General features: G+C 38.5%; 1 protein-coding gene across 1 annotated transcript in view; it reads left to right on the forward strand.

Annotated features, from left to right (window-relative positions):
• Positions 1-18,340, forward strand: part of rapgef3 (Rap guanine nucleotide exchange factor 3) — a 51,771-nt gene that overhangs the window by 24,072 nt on the left and 9,359 nt on the right. The window contains exons 3-21 of the mRNA XM_012957843.3: positions 287-393; positions 2,539-2,660; positions 4,111-4,288; positions 5,713-5,797; positions 5,971-6,031; positions 6,821-6,897; positions 7,606-7,752; positions 8,179-8,297; positions 9,666-9,745; positions 9,960-10,038; positions 11,885-12,035; positions 12,504-12,586; positions 13,863-13,902; positions 14,474-14,555; positions 15,547-15,693; positions 16,042-16,139; positions 16,788-16,913; positions 17,151-17,332; positions 18,196-18,286. Coding sequence (XP_012813297.1) covers positions 287-393; positions 2,539-2,660; positions 4,111-4,288; positions 5,713-5,797; positions 5,971-6,031; positions 6,821-6,897; positions 7,606-7,752; positions 8,179-8,297; positions 9,666-9,745; positions 9,960-10,038; positions 11,885-12,035; positions 12,504-12,586; positions 13,863-13,902; positions 14,474-14,555; positions 15,547-15,693; positions 16,042-16,139; positions 16,788-16,913; positions 17,151-17,332; positions 18,196-18,286 — 2,055 coding nt within the window. The remainder of the gene's footprint in view (positions 1-286; positions 394-2,538; positions 2,661-4,110; positions 4,289-5,712; positions 5,798-5,970; positions 6,032-6,820; positions 6,898-7,605; positions 7,753-8,178; positions 8,298-9,665; positions 9,746-9,959; positions 10,039-11,884; positions 12,036-12,503; positions 12,587-13,862; positions 13,903-14,473; positions 14,556-15,546; positions 15,694-16,041; positions 16,140-16,787; positions 16,914-17,150; positions 17,333-18,195; positions 18,287-18,340) is intronic.

Below are 18,340 nucleotides of genomic sequence, written 5' to 3' on the forward strand. Positions count from 1 at the left end.
ATGAAGACCAAGATAAAATGGCAGCTGCAATCTTAAGCAAACAGAGAAAGCTTCTAGGGCTCTTTACTGGGCTCTTTAATGGTAATGTTTTCTACAGAATAGTGTTCTAGGTGGCACTAATGTGGCAAATCTATTGGAAGTAAAATGCCAAAATGACTTTCCTTCTCCTTTAAAGTTTATAATATGAGGATAGAGGGGATTGGCTTGCTTTATTGTGGATCCATGTTTTGTCTATATAGTTAATTTTGCATTCTCCTTTTCACATTTAATCCTTGTTTTTCTTTAGGTGGTAACACATAAAGTCTGGAGGGCAGCAAAAGTTTTGCACACTTACCTGCTTACCGTGTCTCCAGCCATGATGCGTGACAGGAAACACCATTTCCGCAGCCACCGGTACCACCACATTATTGAACAGACTATTGGTCCTTATATATAATTAAGTAAATCAGTCATACTGTATGGCGTTGTAATCAGAAATGTGAAGTGCAAGCTTGTTGATCTGTATGAATGTGTTTCATGGAATCATTAGGCTAAAAAAAGTGCCATATCTAAGGTCTGTTGATCCATGGTCATGGACAACATGAGTACACAGTAACATCTTCTTCATGCAAACAACCAATAACAACACATAGGGGCCGATTTACTAATCCACGAACGGATCGAAAGTGTCCGAATGCGTTTTTTTCGTAATGATCGGTATTTTGCGATTTTTTTCGTCTCCGTCGCGACTTTTTCGTAAATTGTCACAACTTTTTCGTAGCTGTTATGACTTGCGTGAATTGTCGCGACTTTTTCGTAGCCGTCGCGAAAAAATCGGAAAGGTTTGCCCGCCGTTTACTAGCGCTCAATATGAAAAAGTTGCGACAATTCGCGCAAGTCTTAACGGCTACGAAAAAGTTGCGACAATTCGCGCAAGTAGTAACGGCTACGAAAAAGTTGCGACAATTCGCACAAGTCGTAACGGCTACGAAAAAGTCGCGACAATTCGTGCAAGTCGTAACGGCTACGAAAAGTTGCGACGGTGAAGAAAAAATCGCAAAAAATACAAAAAAGTCGCAAAATGTTCGTTTCCAATCTGATTTTTTCCCATTCAGAATTCGGATTGGAGGCAGCTGATTCATCTCTGCCCTCAATATCATGCCCTGCACTTACAACTGTAGCGTTGGAGCATGTCCAGAGGGGGTCGCATTGCTAGTGCAGAGAGTGCTATTGTGCTCGCTGCACTAGCAGAGGCAAATTTTTATTTTAAAAAATGACCACCCCTGATAACTGGCCGCTAACTGCCCCCCGAGGCAAGGTTCTGCCTTATGGCAGGAGTGGCCCTGTGTACATGGAAAAAACTCATAATAATAGTCTAGTAGCAGTTTTCCTATGTAACAAATTAGCTAGCACCCTATAAAATGATTCTCGACTTTGGTTCATTAACAATAGAGCCACTTTTCAAAAATCAGCAAAAGTTGGTAGAACACTTTCTTGGCTACTGCCTTCTTTGGTAGGAAATGACATACAAAACATGAGTTTTTTTCTAAATCTGTAAATGATTCTTTTTAAATGGGTCCTTTGTCTTCTGACAAGATGTTTAGCAAGATAAAGGAACATATTTTGCCATTCCATTCAATTAGTAATTTCAACACATTGTGTTATAGCTTTCTTACAAACAAAGCATATTCATCTTTTTAGGAAGGGTGGTGCATATACTGTAGGAATGTAATAAAAAGTCTTAGTGATTTAAAATAGATGTCACGTCTATCTTTCTCGTATTTTCTTGTATTATAAAATTTGAGGGTATCATTAGGTGCACAAAATGTTCATCAGGTCTGGACTGAGACCCAAAAAACGCAGCAACATTCCAAGTAGAAAAAATCAAGTAGCATACCAAAAAGTTGCAAAGTGAAAAAGGGGTGTTTATTTAGCCCATACATATGTATAGAGGGCAATGATTTGGGCCCTACCTGGGCCCTTTATCAAGCTTGAGGCTATTAAATCAATATCTGATTGCCATGACTACTTCATAGCAGTGCTACTGCCCTGGTTTTATAATTGCCAAGTGTTAGAAAATGAGCTTCAATTATTGGCACAAATATGTCCCTTGAGGAAATCAAAATACCATGTAGAAACTTTTAATGAAAAACAAATAAAAACATTAATGATTTATTGGAAACAGTCTACATTGTGCAGGGAGCAATGCTTGCAAATTGCCCATGCAGTGGATGTGGGATTGCTAATGAACTGGGAGAATGAGCGCTTGGTGGGATAAATTGGAGGACTGAGCCATAAACCCACACCTGTTAGCCAGGACCTGCATTTAAGCGGAACAGCAATTGAAACTTAATGCTTAGTTACATTTTTAACATTAAGTTAAAAAAGGCCTTGTAATAAAAATAAATAATAATAAAATGTATTTAAAAAAGCCCTCTAGTTCTTTATCGCTAAACATATTTAAGCTTATTGTCTGTTGCCAATAGATTGAGTTATTTGAGACTTGAGACTTCATGTATACTAATGCACATTCACTGGGCCTTCTTCCCTTCTAAACAGACAATGCTGCTCAGGGAAGGAGCTTGTTGACTGGTTACTGGGCATCAGTCATGGCCTGCAGTCCCGAAGCCAAGCCGTGGGGATATGGCAGGTGCTGGTGGATGAAGGAGCCCTTGTGCATGGTAAGGAACAATAGGGTATGCTGATAATACTTTCCTTTCAGGAAACTCCAGCAGGATTGCTTACTTTTAGTGATGAGCGAATTTTTTCTCCAGGCATGGATTTGCAGTGAATTTTCACATTTCACCCTCTGCGAATTGTTTTGCAAAACCTCTGTGAAAATGCGCTGCAGAAAAATTCGTTGCACGTCAAAAAATAATTGTTGCGTGGCAAATTGGGTGTGGTCTCTTCAAAATTGGGCACGGTCCCGTCAAAAAGCGCGGGCAACAAAAAAAAAGATGCGGGCGACAAAAAAGACATGGACGACAAAAAAAAAATCGCATGACAAATGCGTTTCGCAAATTTTCTTGACATTTTACGAATTTTAGGGTGAAGCAAAATGGGACAGATGTGCTCATCACTACTTACTATAGTGCAAAGAAAAAGCCTATCAAATGGAATCTCTCCGGCTGTTGTGGGCTTTATATCGCAGAATCCATCACTACATCACTAGCTGGTCTAGTCGGTAAAATACCAGCCAAGACTGAGGCTGGTATTTTTACTGGCAATGTACTCTCCAGCTGATTTGTGATAACTAGTCCTTCTGCCACCGACTTGCCTTTGAGCTGCCCCAATCCCCCTTTTCCAGTTCCCCTTCTATCCCAAAGACACCAGCCATACTCAGCAAATCCTCTCCAAAATCACTCATTTGCATTACATCTCCACTTTACATTGCCACTTTACATCATAACCCCCTTCCCCTCGTGGACCTGTCCCAACTGGTGGTATCTTTGCCAAAATGTGGCAACCTTACATTCTGCATGGTTAACAAGTAAGGATGTGCAGCATTTGAGCATACTTTACATCTAGCCCACTGGCCTTTACCTTTGGTCTAATGAAAAGTCTTGCCATTGTAGCTGTCTAAGTGAGGCTGCTTTCTTTTTAGAATCAGAGTTGTGATGGTATCAATGCTATGAGAATGAACAAGACATGTTCAGCAGCTATCTTTTGTCTGTTACAAGAGGAAGGTGTTATTGGTGTTATCTGTTTACTGCTCACAGAAAATGTCACATTTAGCAACATTTGTCTTGCTGAGCTAATATTTACACATTGCTTACTAGACATCACTTTAACTGTAAATGATCATAATCTGAAAGGGGCAAATCATAAAACGTTCCATCTCTCCTTGCTGATATTGAATTTTGAATCTATCTGGTTCTACCATAGAACCTTTTATTTCTATGAATTTACTATAAAGCTCTCTCATCTCTCTCATTCCTGGAATGCCAGCATTTAGCTTTTTCATGTAGTCAGATTTCTTGAGTCCTTAAGCAACTTGTCCCATTTTTGGCAATTAGGGTACGTTATGGTGATACTAAAAAAGGTTCCACTTTTTATTTTAATTCAACTTTTGTTATATGGAATTCAGCGACTATACAAAAAATGGTAATGGATTAATGATCTTTGTTACAGTGAGACAAGAGCCCAATTTCCATGATAAAGACTCCCAATTTTATCGATTCGTGAAAGCAGAACTACACGTTGACCCCTTGCTGACTGACAAAGATACAGAAGAAGAAGTGCAAGAGTCCTTGGTATTACTGTCTCAGTTGGGACCAGCAGCGTTGCTAACCATGATTTTACGCAAACCGTAAGAATAATTGCCTTTACATGAGCTGGAATATATTATTTTCTTGCTTTCACATTGCATGGTTGAACCCATATCGTACTCTGCTTCTGGGATGGGAGACTCTACTACTCTTAAGTGTAATTTTATATTGCATGGTAGAATTCACATTCTACTTCTGGGAAGGATTATACTATTCTTGGGGGACGTCACAACCTCCCATCCCATTATTGGGATTCTGCCATTCATAGTGTAAAGTAATTTGTAAAGATGAAGGCTGAATATTGGATAGGCCATAACTCCGATATCTGTGATATCTTTTAGAAAAAGTTCTACTCTCTAGGAACTTGAGTGTAATTGTTACACTTTTAATTTAGAAATAGAGCCAAAATATAAAAAGCCTTTTGGTTATGTACCCACTTTACAAGAGAAGAGTTGAAATGTGTTTAAATTACTGGACTTGGCCAGAATGTGAACTCACACACATTGGTTATAAATGCCTAAATATACACTCATTTATGGTTTTCTTTTGATTATTGCCTGACAAACAATGTTGGTTGGTGCTAAATCGGTTATTTAAATGATCCAAAGTTTAAAGTCTGTAACAATTGGCGGACCCTGGGGTTTTAAACCTGGGTCATTATTGTACACCTGTGACCATGGGGGGTAAAGCAGTTAACTGCTTAGCGCCATTCAGTTGTTAATAAGAAGTGCTTTATAAATATATGTTTGAGCTTTACCCCTATTTTTCTTTTCCATTCCTCTTTTTAATTCTAAGCTGGAGTATGTTACCTCCTTGTTAGCTTTAATTATTGCCTGAGCCTGGCTGGAGCTATAAATTATTCGATTGGATGACAGAAGTTCAAGTTTATCCTTTACATTTTACCTAGCTGCTGTGCCTTTGGAAAACACAAGCTCCGTGTTTACCCTATTTTTCTTCATACTGAGTGATTTTTTTAAAGTGTACCTGTTCAGTACAACCATGGGAACTGCTGAATGCCAGCTGTAAGCAAATATGTACTTCTCCTCCCTGCATTTGTCACACCACCCTTGTAGCACATACAGGTGTATGGATGGAGGGGAAGGAAACCATGATGGCATGTGACACCAATAGCACTGACAGTGAATATACAACGCATTTAGACTCCCTTCTTTCATCTGTACCCTACTTGCTATCTCTAAAAGGAAATGTAACTTAAAACAGTATGTTCTGGGAATAAATCAAACAAAATTAATCTGTAAATGTTCTTTCTGTTGTCACTTTCCACCTGGTAATTTAAAAGGCGGATTTAAGCAAACAAAGAGTGGACTTTTATTGTGAAAGTAGATTTTTATGGTTTCGGTTAAATTGCCTTTGTTACCAGTTTGCATAGCTAACAGCTAACAGATGAAAAAAAATATGGGTCAGTGTCTGAATCATACTAAATCTTTGTTTTCATGTTATTTAGCCCTTGCCAGCGTACTGAAGAAGAGCTGGAAGTGATATTTGAGGAGTTACTTCACATCAAGGCGGTGTCCCATCTTTCCAACTCGGTCGGTACATCTTATTCCCTTGTGTGAATGTTAAACGGATGGGCAGAAAACTGCACTATTATGAAACAAAGATATATATATATATATATATATATAATATGTGAAGGAATATTGACTGATTGAAAGCCCAAACTGAACTGTGAAATCACTTTCTGCTTTCTGTCCATTTACAGGTGAAAAAGGAATTGGCTTCTGTTTTGATATTTGAGTCTCATGCGAAAGCTGGTACAGTGTGTAAGTAATTGATATCAAGTGCTTTACCTAAAACTGCTAATGCCATCCCTTTGTCCTGAGGCTTAAAATGGCTTTTGTCTATAGGTTTTAGGTTTGTCATTCACTCTAGTTAGAGCTGAATATATTTTTAGCAAGTGAGACAACACAAGGCTATATATAGATTGTAAGCTCTATGGGGCAGGGACCTCCATCCTCTTGTGTCTTTGACTCTTGTCTTATTGCAACTGTAACTGTATCTTGTATTTATTGTTGTACTTTGTATTTATCTATTATCTTATTAACCCCCTGTTTGTATTAATGTATTCTACTGTACAGCGCTGCGTACATAAGTAGCGCTTTATAAATAAAAATATACATACATACATACATACATACTGGTAATTATACTGTTAGTACATTGATTGATACAAATAGCCTTTTAGCATTTACAAAGACAGTTGCCTATGTAACTTCACGGTGGCCGTCTCATACTAATCCAATTAAAACTCAACCAATCACTTAACAACACTTTCCTTTATAGGAAGTCCATGACTTTTCTGTACCCCCCCACAAAATATGAACTTTGTAACTTCCTTGTCTTCCCTATTCGAGATAACTACACAGTAAAGTGTAACCGTGGGATACATCACAGATTTACATGGTCCAGGACTGTAGAAATTGTGCCAGTGTACCATGCCTCTGGAGAATGTTTGTGTTATTCCATAACAATAGTCTTTAATATTACACTGAAAAAATGTTTTCTTGCCAATTTGTGCTGCGCTCCAATTGTCCATCCTCTTGTGTTTGCAGTGTTCAATCAAGGAGATAAGGGCACCTCCTGGTATATTATATGGAAAGGTTCTGTAAACGTAATTACACATGGGAAGGTTGGTTAAATTCAACTTTTTTTCATTCAATTTATTATGTTAAAAAAAAATTTCTCTGTATTAATTGAGAATTAGTCAAAGCGGCCTCGTTATAGTCATAAAAATGAAGCTACAAGTATGCTCTTCCATTTATTTTACTTTTGCATTTTATTGTATGAGAGATTAGCTTAGTGTGGGCCCATGTTACTTGTCTTGGCCTTATCTTTCTCTGTAGACTTTAACAGAGACTAAAGAGGTAATTTTTCGGATTCGAAGTCTCATTGTGGTGTGGCATTTCTGAATAAAATAAAAAATTTTATATAGATAACAGAAAAGTGGATGCTACTGTTTTATATAATATATGTATACTTGGAAGCGTGAGCCATCCTGTGGCATCAGTAGTGACCTCAAATGGTTGATGCATTTCCTGCCTGCATCTTGTACAAAAGATCTAAATATATGAAAAAAGCTATGGGCAGCCATTCCTCTTAATTTATGGTTAGTATCTTTTTTAGGGCTGCATATTGGACTTTCAAATCATGCAGAGATCAATGGTGAAGTTATATATAGTTCTTTGCTGGGGGCAAGGAAGTCTTTTTGTATCACTAGTTAACAGAATTGTGAACTAAAATCATTGGTGTGGGTGTTACAAAGTCTTCGAGACCTTAGAAATGTTTGCTATTATTCTGGTAGTTTCTAGCCTAACACCCTATGAATTCTTTGAATTAGGGCCTGGTTGCTACACTTCACGAGGGAGATGATTTTGGGCAGTTGGCTCTTGTAAATGATGCCCCAAGAGCTGCTACCATAGTCTTGCGGGAAGACAACTGCCATTTTCTGCGTGTGGACAAGCATGACTTCAATCGCATTCTTCGGGTTTGTATCTTAGTCTTCTAACTATATAAAATAATTTATTGCATACTGTATTGTTTCATTTATAGCTATTTGCATGGTAAAAATAAGAACAAGAATATTTCTTATTGATACCATGCCGCTTCACTTAATGAGTATTCTTGCTGCTCCCTTGAAATCATTCCTCACCAATGGCTGATGCAAAGTTGCTTATAAGTAACCACCCAAAAGGGAAAGTGAGTCTGCCTGTGCACTCCGGGTGTATTGAATTCTCTTTATCTTCAGACACTTGACCACCAGTACCTTTGGGTTCTTTTCCTCTTCATAGTTGTAAAGAGTTTTTGCCCGATGTGCGCTTCCTTTTTAGATTTTTATTGTTATTTTTATGTTTGTATTTTTGCTCTTTGATGAATACCCAAATCTCACTAAATTGCATGGTCTTACCCAAAGGATGTAGAAGCTAACACAGTTCGTCTGAAAGAACATGGGAAGGTGGTATTAGTTTTGGAGAAAAATCCACAAATATCAGCTGGAAACAACCACCAACCAGCAGGGGCCTCCAACCAAAAGTAAGTACATCTGATTTTAGCCTCTGTAGTTTATTCAATATCTGTTTATATAGAATTATTTACTTTTTTATTAAATCAAATCTTAATTTTTCTTTAAGTATCAAATAGGTGTTTGCATATATAGCTATAGTGTAGGCAGTCTCTTGTATCTCCTATAAGGTATACATTACATTGTACTGTTAAATGTAAGGGTTGTATTATCCAACAGGCAAAGCTATACAGGTCACAGAAACTGAGGTACAAAACGGACAAAAAAAAATGAAAAAAAGATGTCACAAGAATTATAAAGTAATGGTTTATTAAGTTACTCTCTGTTTAACAATAATATAATGTTTGCTAGAAATACATAAGATTTCCCAGGGGGAGGTGCTTTGAGAAGGTTTTGAATGGTTGACCATGGGGCTGCTTGTGATACAGAGTAAAGTCATGCTGTAGTTGTTTTACCTGACCCATATCTATCAGGCTTGAAAATTGTTGGTGATCTGTTTATTTGTAAAATATGTTGGTTGTTTAGGACTGGCTGCTGTGCAATTTCTTGGTGAAAGGTACTTGTACCCTCTCCAACTGCTGCATTCCAGCCAGTCAATGGTGTGCACAAACCAGTGCAACCTCAGGCACAGTGAAATGGAGTGACTTGTGTGCGATGAAAATGATATCAGATTGACACAGAATAGAAAATGAAATGCAGTTGCAATTACTGTACCATCAAAACATGGGCATTGAGAATATTAAGTATATTAGGGTCATTTAAAATGGTGGGGAATGTTGTAAAGTGCCAAAAACAGCCATAAAGCATTTTAGTATTTTGTTCCTATAATATTCTATGTTGCACTTGCAGAATTGAGTACAAATAGTTACGACCATGTATGCATGCAGCTCTTGCCTTCACCTTATAATACATGGGTGGTACATAGGCACCTGACACAAGGAGCAGAATGCCCTTTGTGCCTGCTATTGCTACAAGCTCCATGTAGAGGCCCTAAGAGAAAACAATTTTTGTGGAAATTTTTTTGGCACTGGGAAATCAGCTGTATCGTGTTTATATTTATGAGATGTAACCTGAAGGTTTACCAACATACCTAGACCTCTCCTAAACCTTATGCTTAGTGCTTAGTATACAAAGGAATTGGCACCCTTCCACAATGTACAGTATGTAAAGGAATTCATACTAACACAGCAAGGTTTATTATGTTTTGTAAACATTTTATCTATATATTTCTCTTCAGATATCATTGCATTACTGTATACAAGTACCATATCTTTTACAAATGATATATGCATAGTGATAATGCTGTGCAATCACTAAGTTCACACGAGAACGGCTGTCTGCAAAAGTTCTTTCTATAATATTGCTTGAATGCTTTCTAGGTACACTGTCATGTCTGGGACAGCTGATAAAATCCTGGAACACTTACTAGAGACTATAAAGCTGGATTCATGCACAGAAGGTATGTAAATCTGTGGGTAGCTCTAATTGTATTTTTTATTTTTGTTTCCAATTGACAAAATGAATAGTGTTGCGGCTGCCCCTTGTTGTGACATGCCTGCTTTCTGTTTTTTCCAACCTTCATTATTTTATACTCTTATGGAAGAAACCCTCTACCGGTGATGATATTGATTCAAGTGCCAAAATAAGATTTTTTCCCTTTTGTTTTCTCACAGACTCCTTTGCAGGTGATTTCCTCTTGACTCACAGTATCTTCATGCCAACAACCCAACTGTGCCAAGCTTTGCTGCACCAATATCCTTGTGCTGGAAACTGTACATTAGTATAGATTTAAGTGGCAAAGTGAAATTTACCACTGTCTAGCCTGCAGTTAGGTAATACCCCATTTCCTACCAAGAATAGCTCTACATCTGGCACAGACATTCAAGAATCTCCCCAACTGCTGTTAAACCACAACTTCATCCTTATCGTCCTTATGCCTCCAGTGAAAGTGTCATGGAATGCTGGGAGCTGTTGTTAAACAGCAGTCATATGGAATTGAGTGAACTACATCACTGGGCATAATTTGAGGTGTCTCTAAAATTAATCTGACGTAGGGGTACATGCGCTAGACCTGAAAAGGCAGTTATCCCTTTTTAGAATGAATGCAATGAATAGGGCTTGTGCCAAACATACTTATTTCTTTTTGCTTGTGGTTTTTATCAAAATAAAATGTATGTTTTTTTTCTTGAGCTAAACAGGAAGACTAAAGCTAGCCCATGTTGGCCTTGTGAGGTAGATAATTAGATTAACAGAGCACAATCACCCTGTATAATGGACTCCAGCTAACAAAAGCAATAGAGGATAAAGGGACGGGTTGTATATTGGTAATCTAATTATCTACTTTGCCAGTGCTATATTTAGTTTCCATGCCATCCTAGCTGCACCTTAACAGCGCCCCCAGATTGTGAAAGTGACACCACATGCATACCTTCATGTGACTTCACTTCCGCTACATGTGACACCTGCCTTAAATTAACATGAACCTCCATACGCTTTTTCAGGCCACTTCAATGTCAGTGTATGGGAGGCTTTTTCACACTTTTAGGGGGAGATTTACTAATCCACGAACGGACCGTAAGTGGCCGAATGCGTTTTTTCGTAAGGAACGGTATTTTTGCGACTTTTTCATCAGCGTCACGAATTTGTCGTATATTTTCCGCAACTTTTTCGTTGCCGTCGCGAAAAAAACGTATTGTCGCAACAAGTACGAAAGTTTTGGATTCATTCAAGCTTCGGTATCGTGACTTTCCTTGGGCCAGGTTGGAGCTGCAGAGTGCCATTGAGCCCTATGGGAGACTTTCCTTGGGCCGGGTTGGAGCTGCAGAGTGCCATTGAGTCCTATGGGAGACTTTCCTTGGGCCAGGTTGGAGCTGCAGAGTGCCATTGAGTCCTATGGGAGACTTTCCTTGGGCCGGGTTGGAGCTGCAGAGTGCCATTGAGCCCTATGGGAGACTTTCCTTGGGCCGGGTTGGAGCTGCAGAGTGCCATTGAGCCCTATGGGAGACTTTCCTTGGGCCGGGTTGGAGCTGCAGAGTGCCATTGAGCCCTATGGGAGACTTTCCTTGGGCCGGGTTGGAGCTGCAGAGTGCCATTGAGCCCTATGGGAGACTTTCCTTGGGCCGGGTTGGAGCTGCAGAGTGCCATTGAGCCCTATGGGAGACTTTCCTTGGGCCGGGTTGGAGCTGCAGAGTGCCAGTGAGCCCTATGGGAGACTTTCCTTGGGCCGGGTTGGAGCCGCAGAGTGCCATTGAGCCCTATGGGAGACTTTCCTTGGGCCAGGTTGGAGCTGCACAGTGCCATTTATTCCTATGGAAGGCTTCCAAAATCATGCAAAGTCGGAAAGGTTTTTCCGCCATTCACAATCGTTCAATACGAAAAAGTCGCGACGGCGAAGAAATAGTTGCGCAAAATACGAAAAAATTGCGACGGCGACAAAAAAGTCGCAAAAAGTAGCAAAATTTTCGTTTCCAATCCAATTTTTTCCTTTCGGGATTCGGATTCGTGGATTAGTAAATACTCAAAACAGCCTTGTGTGACATTGCCCTTATAAACCATTTCACATACAGGAAAAATCAAATGACCCTTAACAGCCACTTAGGTTCAACGTGGAGCCGTCAGAAGTGAATGAGCCAGAAAAGGCAACCTATTCCCTTCATAAGCGGCAGAACATCCTGCACCTGGTGAGCCTGTGGGTAGCTCTGTATGGGAAGTTACTGGAGGCTGAGCCAAGTGCCAAGAGCTTCCTAGAGGTGAGTGGCCTATTACACTGACAAAGATAAACCCAACCCTTCTTTTAATAAAGTACCATTACTATTATATAAAAGAGCAGAAATGTTATATATCTGAGAATAGAGCTTTTTGGAGTACATGTGCTATGCTAGAAAAAGCAGAAAACATTATTGTTTTAAATCAGTCAGTAAAAATGTCCAGCCTATATTTTTGATACGTACAAGATATAGAATGACTGAAATCAGTTTCAGCAGAACAACAGTAATGAGCTGATTAAACATTTCAATAAGTATTTACTTGTGCTTTCATGCTGTTGGCCAGTCAAAGACTTTACTTTGTGTACTTAAGCCCTCTACTGGATGCTCATTTTGTTATTCCCTGAGAATATGGTTTCTTATCACAATCCAATACCAATTATTATTAATAACCTTTCCATATTTAATGCAGTATCCTGAAATTAATCCAACATTGTCCTTTGTTTTCAACAGAAACTTTCAGAACATGTCAGCAGAGATCCACGGCTCCTTGCCTTTTGGAGAGAGAATCTTCAGGATAGGCGGAAAACCAGAACGTAAGTGGCACACAGCTATGTGTTTGAAGATGAATTATTATAAAATTATAAATGTAACCACGGCTAAATGCTTCATAGATTTCTAGTTATATGCTTACAACATGGTACCTTGAAAATCAAATAATTTCTCCTACCTTTGGAAGTGCAAGCATATTCTCACTTGGATAACATACTTTTGACATTTTGTAAAAAGTTGGAGGATATCCTGCTAGAATAATTCAGTGGAAACAAACCTATCAAATTGCTTAGGGCTTTACTGTGCAGTATGTAGTAGGTCTGAGATTATGTGCCCACCAATCAAAAGGAACATAAATACAAACATAAAAAGCATCAGATTTTAGTTGGTCGGTCACAGAGGGCATACACCATTAGTTCCAAGTAACTTTTTAAAAATAATAATAATAATAATAATAATAATAATAATATGACTTTAGATGCATAATGGGGGAATGTCATGTTTTGGTTATCCCGTTACAGTGTTGAGACATTGGCAGTACCAATAGATTGCATAAGTATGTTTATTATATTGTGAGTGCTGGTGTTTAACTTTGCAACCAGGCAATAAATGTTGCCTGCTGATTGGTTGCTGTAGTTAAGTAGATCTATTTTGTGATGATTTTGTGACTACATAACTCATCACTCTCGCTCTCTGTTCATTTAGATATCGATAGAATATGTGCAATTTGTGCCTCCAGCCACTTTCCTTCTTTTCTATTCATTGCCCAGTCTGTATAAATGGTCTGTATATATCTATGTAACCTGTGTATGCCTTTTTTAAACATAAGCACAATGTACAGGTACTGTATATAAAAATAAACCACATCTTCTTATAGTTTTCCTGTTATAAAGCACCAATGGAAAATAATGTTATCTTTCCATGAACCTCCCTACCCTCTCTAAACAAGTCATTGATCTAAATGTAGATAATGAGCTCTGTGTAAACAAACCCTTCCTTTCTCTAAACTGCAGCCTTTGTTAGGGTTTGAGATAAGGAGCAATTTAATATAGAGAGCACTTATCTGTGGACTGGTAATTTGTTTTACTACCTACTTAGCAACTTGGCAGAACCAGGAAGCGCTACAGGACATGAAAGTGATTCTATTTTCTTGTTTAATGCAGGAAGTAAACCAGAACTTGCTAGAAAAGTATTGTGCAAATTACTATAATTTCTTGCAGATTATGGTAATGCTTCTTTGGCTACTAAATGATCTTGATTTTATATAATGCAGGTAATGTGTATGGGTACTGATTTTTTTTTTAATTACTGTGTCTACAGATTGGAGGTGAGCAGTGGGAATCACTCTCCCCAAATAAAGGTACACTTTTGTGAATAAAGTTTAATAATAATAATAAATGGCACTTATACTGTAATGTCACCCACTGTGACCTATAGCACTTATATTTGCCTATTTGTGTCTGTTAGTTACCCCTCCCATATAGATTGTAAGCTCTACGGGGCAGGGACCTCCATCCTCTTGTGTTTCTGACTCTTATTGCAACTGCACTTTGTATTTATTGTATTTATTGTTGTACTTTGTATTTATCCATTATCTTTAACACCCCTGTCTGTATTAATGAATTCTACTGTACAGCGCTGCGTACATAAGTAGCGCTTTATAAATAAAGATATACATACATATACATAATAATAATAATAATAATTATTATTATTAATTGTGATGCCATTAGTCGAGACACAGACTGCATGCCACTTGGAATGTTACTAGGTCCCCTTTAGACCCCACAGCCATACACACTAACACCTTATATATGGACATGGAATAACAGCAAGGGGAATACAGTGTCTAACAAATATAGTCTCCTTAGTGTATATATTCTTGTTATATAGTTTGCTACATTTCTCTGACACTGCATTTGTTTTACTAGATCAACAGCTTTGGGAACCTTTTTTCCAGTCTGGAGGAGGACGCATCTAGTAACACATATACTATTCGAGCAGGAGACAAAGGTAGGCCAAAAATTGTTCTCATCATTGCTTCAGATATTAAACCAGAGTTCCTTGTGTTAGCTTTAAAGGAAATGTAAATCCTCAAAACAAATTAATGTACAACTGCTCAGAGTGTTCTTCTGAGAACTTGTGCAATTTCCCATCCAATACTGTCATGGGAAAACATGTTATTTTCAAAACACATCAGTTAATAGAGCTTCTCCAGCAGAATCCTGCATTGAAATCTGTTTTTCAAAAATGCAAATGGATTTTTTTTATATTTAATCTTGAAATTTCACATGGGGCTAGCCATTCATTTCTCAGGGTGCCAGAGCCATGTGACCTGTGCTCTGATAAACTTCAGTCACACTTTACTGCTGAGCTGCAAGTTGGAGTGATATCACCCCTCTCAGCAGCCGATCAGCAGAACAATGGGAAGGGAGCAAGATAGCAGCTCCCAGTAGATATCAGAATAGCACTCAATAGTAAGAAATCCAAGTCCGGCTTGGGACTCCTCCAGTTACATGGGAGTAGTAGAAACAATAGGTTATCTGAAAGCAGTTCTAATGTGTAGCGCTGGCTCCTTCTGAAAGCTCAGAATTAGGCACAATGCACTGAGATGGCGCCTACACACCAATATTACAACTAAAAATATAACATTTGTTGGTTAAAAAATAACATTTATGTGGTAAAGTGAATTATTTGCTTTGTAAACAGTGTAATTTAGAAATAAAAAGTACACCATAAAAATCATGACGGTATACCTTTAAGATAATAGCAGTTTTTACACTGATACTATAATGAAACTAAAAAAAACAGTACCAAACAGTCAAAAGAACTGACAAAGAGGTGGTGGAGGTTAAATAAAGACTAATACACAGCACAATTATTTTGCCATCAATGTGGATAAGTAATAACTTGAATAGTTACCATCGCATAAGGCGCAGTATGATGATTACGCAAGGACATGTAGAGGTGTGCAAGGCTGGTTATTAGCTGCTTCTCCTTCTAGTGCCTTATGATATTTATCGACCAGACCACTCCTGCATCACCACAATGCTGCCTGTGAATGCCTCGGTGCAAGAGGTGATATCATCATTAGCAACAAAAAATGGATATAACAGAGATCAAATCGTGGTAAAAGTCAACTCAAGTGGAGGTAAGTATGGAAATTTAGCAATGAACAGGCAATACGTTTGAAATACATTATCAATGCCCATACAAATGTATATTGTGCCATAATGAATAAATGTCAGAGTGGTGAAGGCTTACAGTCTGATTGCTATTTCACTACCATGATTACTTGGTGACCCCTGGGCAAATAATCAGACCATAACGGAGGCCAATGCAGGCTTATTGGTGACCGGGTTCACCTTAAGGGGGCAGCTCACCTTTAAATTTACTTTTAGTATGATGTGAAGACAATTTGCAATTGATCTTCAGTTTTTGGTGGTTTTTGAATGATTTAACTAATATCTGTATTGGTCTGTACCTTATTCTTTGGCAGAAAGGGTCTGTCTAAAGCATGAGGACACTGGCGTATTCACGTCTTTAGGGCTCAACGAAAGAATTTTCATCTGCTACAATCATGAACTGAACAATGTGGTGAGTGACACTGGCCAATCAACCTTGAGAAACAATCTGCCATGATTAAAGAGCCACAAGCACTGATACATAGAAATGCATTGTGTGCATTTGCATGAATTGTGCACACACAGGCAGGCCTGGCTGGACTGGCAATCTGTAACAATCTGTGGCAATCTTGGCAAATATGGCTGCTGTATGATGTAATAGACAGTCATCATTTGATGTATTGGTGAGATATGTCTTAATCATACTCTCAGTGTAAATGGGCTTTATATGTATATGTGTGTGTTGCCTATAGGAATTTATTTTGAAAGATTTTCAAGCAAAGGCCATTTTTTTCAGCTCAATTCATAAATGAAATGTGAAGCAGGCTTGTAAGTGTTTTACCTATGGAACATATAATGGTTATTTTCAGATTAGAGCTGGTAAACAATTTTAACTGTTAAAACCAGTTTGGGGAAAGTGAGGATTAACTTTGGTAAATAGATTGCTGGATAAAAGTTTCTATCACTGATGGTAAAACTAAAAAAGTGACTTGTTTTTGCCAATTTTTGGTAAAAACGAGTTGAAGTGTTTTAGTGGTAAAATTTGCCCTTATTTAATGACATACCACCAGTGCCCAAATGAATGTATTTGATCACAGAATGCCTTCTATGCTTTTCCCAGACCCCCCTCCCTGAACAACTGGGACCAAACACCAGCAGCTCTGATATTCTGGAACTGATCAGTTCAAAGGACCTGGCTCACCAGATGACGGATAATGACTGGAACCTGTTTAAGAGCATCCACCAAGTACGTGTTAGGGTTTTGAGACCTGCCTTAGACAACACCCCCAACAATGTATGTGTAAACATATGTACAAGTGGCTTAGTAAGTGCATCATTGATACTCATGCATCCATCTGACTAATGCAACGTCTGTGTAGCGGTGTAGAAAGCATGCACTGGTTTTTGGTGGGGTGGGGGTGTCTCAGCAAAGGTAACATTATTAGCTATAAATGCTAAGTGAGAAATGCTTCTTAATTTCCAGGTGGAGTTGATTTATCACACGTTTGGGAAGCAGAGGTTTCGTAACGCAACTACTGCTAACCTTGAGCGGTTCATGAGGCGATTCAATGAAGTTCAGTTCTGGGTGGCTACTGAGGTATGCCTATGCCAAGAGGAGGAGCGGAGAGCACTGCTTCTAAAAAAGTTCATCAAACTCGCCGCTTAGTAAGTTATTATGCCACGTAAATGACTAAAGCTCATATACAAATGCAAGACAGAGTTTTTTTTACAAACTGCAGCTCTGAACTAGGCTGGGTAAGTGCTGTGGAGCATTTATAGGTGCAAGTCATTTTTCTGAATAAAGATAATGACTGATGTTAATGCACTTATGGTGCACAGCACAACGCAGAGTTCTGCAGTGACTTGAGGCAAATGCAAATAATCTGGAAATGCTGGGGGTTGGGTTGGTGGAATTGTGCACTCTGTGAAAAAAACATGTCAAATACCTGTTGACAAAAGGCAGTTAAGCCACGGCTAGTTTGTCATCTTATGATATTTGTGTATTTCTCCCAGTTTTCAGGTACAGGTATGGGACCTTTTATACAGAATGCTTGGAACCTGTGCTTTTTCAGATAAGGGATCTTTCTGTGATTTGGATCTCCATACTTTAAATCTACTAAAAAGTTATTTAAACATTTAAACCAAACAGGATTGTCTTGCTTCCATTAAGGATTAATTCTATCTTAGTTGGGATCAAATACAAGGTACTGTTTCATTATTAGAGAGGAAACGGAAATCATTTTTTAAAATCAGAATTGTTTGATCAAAATGGAGACTATGCGAGATGGCCTTCCTGTAATTCGTAGCTTTCTGGATAATGGATCCCATACTTGTACTTTGAAAGCCCTTTGGTATAGATGTCTGCGTAAAGTTTCAAGCTGTTGTTGATTTTCCATTTTAGCTTTCATAGGGCTGCTGGAAGTTTTTGTTTAGCAACAGCTGAGACCAAAAACTTTTAGATAGTTACCCGTAAGTCTTGCTCAAAATGCTGCCATCTTACAGTATTTATTCCTGTTATTCTGATCTAGCCTCAAGGAGCAGAAAAATCTGAACTCATTCTTTGCAGTAATGTTCGGTCTCAGTAACACAGCCGTCAGCCGCTTGTCCAGAACCTGGCAGGTAAGTTACCTCCTATTTTCAATATCATTTCAAGATCTCATTTTCTCCAAGATA

The sequence above is a fragment of the Xenopus tropicalis genome, chromosome 2 (assembly GCF_000004195.4).
Source record: "Xenopus tropicalis strain Nigerian chromosome 2, UCB_Xtro_10.0, whole genome shotgun sequence".
NCBI lineage: Eukaryota > Metazoa > Chordata > Amphibia > Anura > Pipidae > Xenopus > Xenopus tropicalis.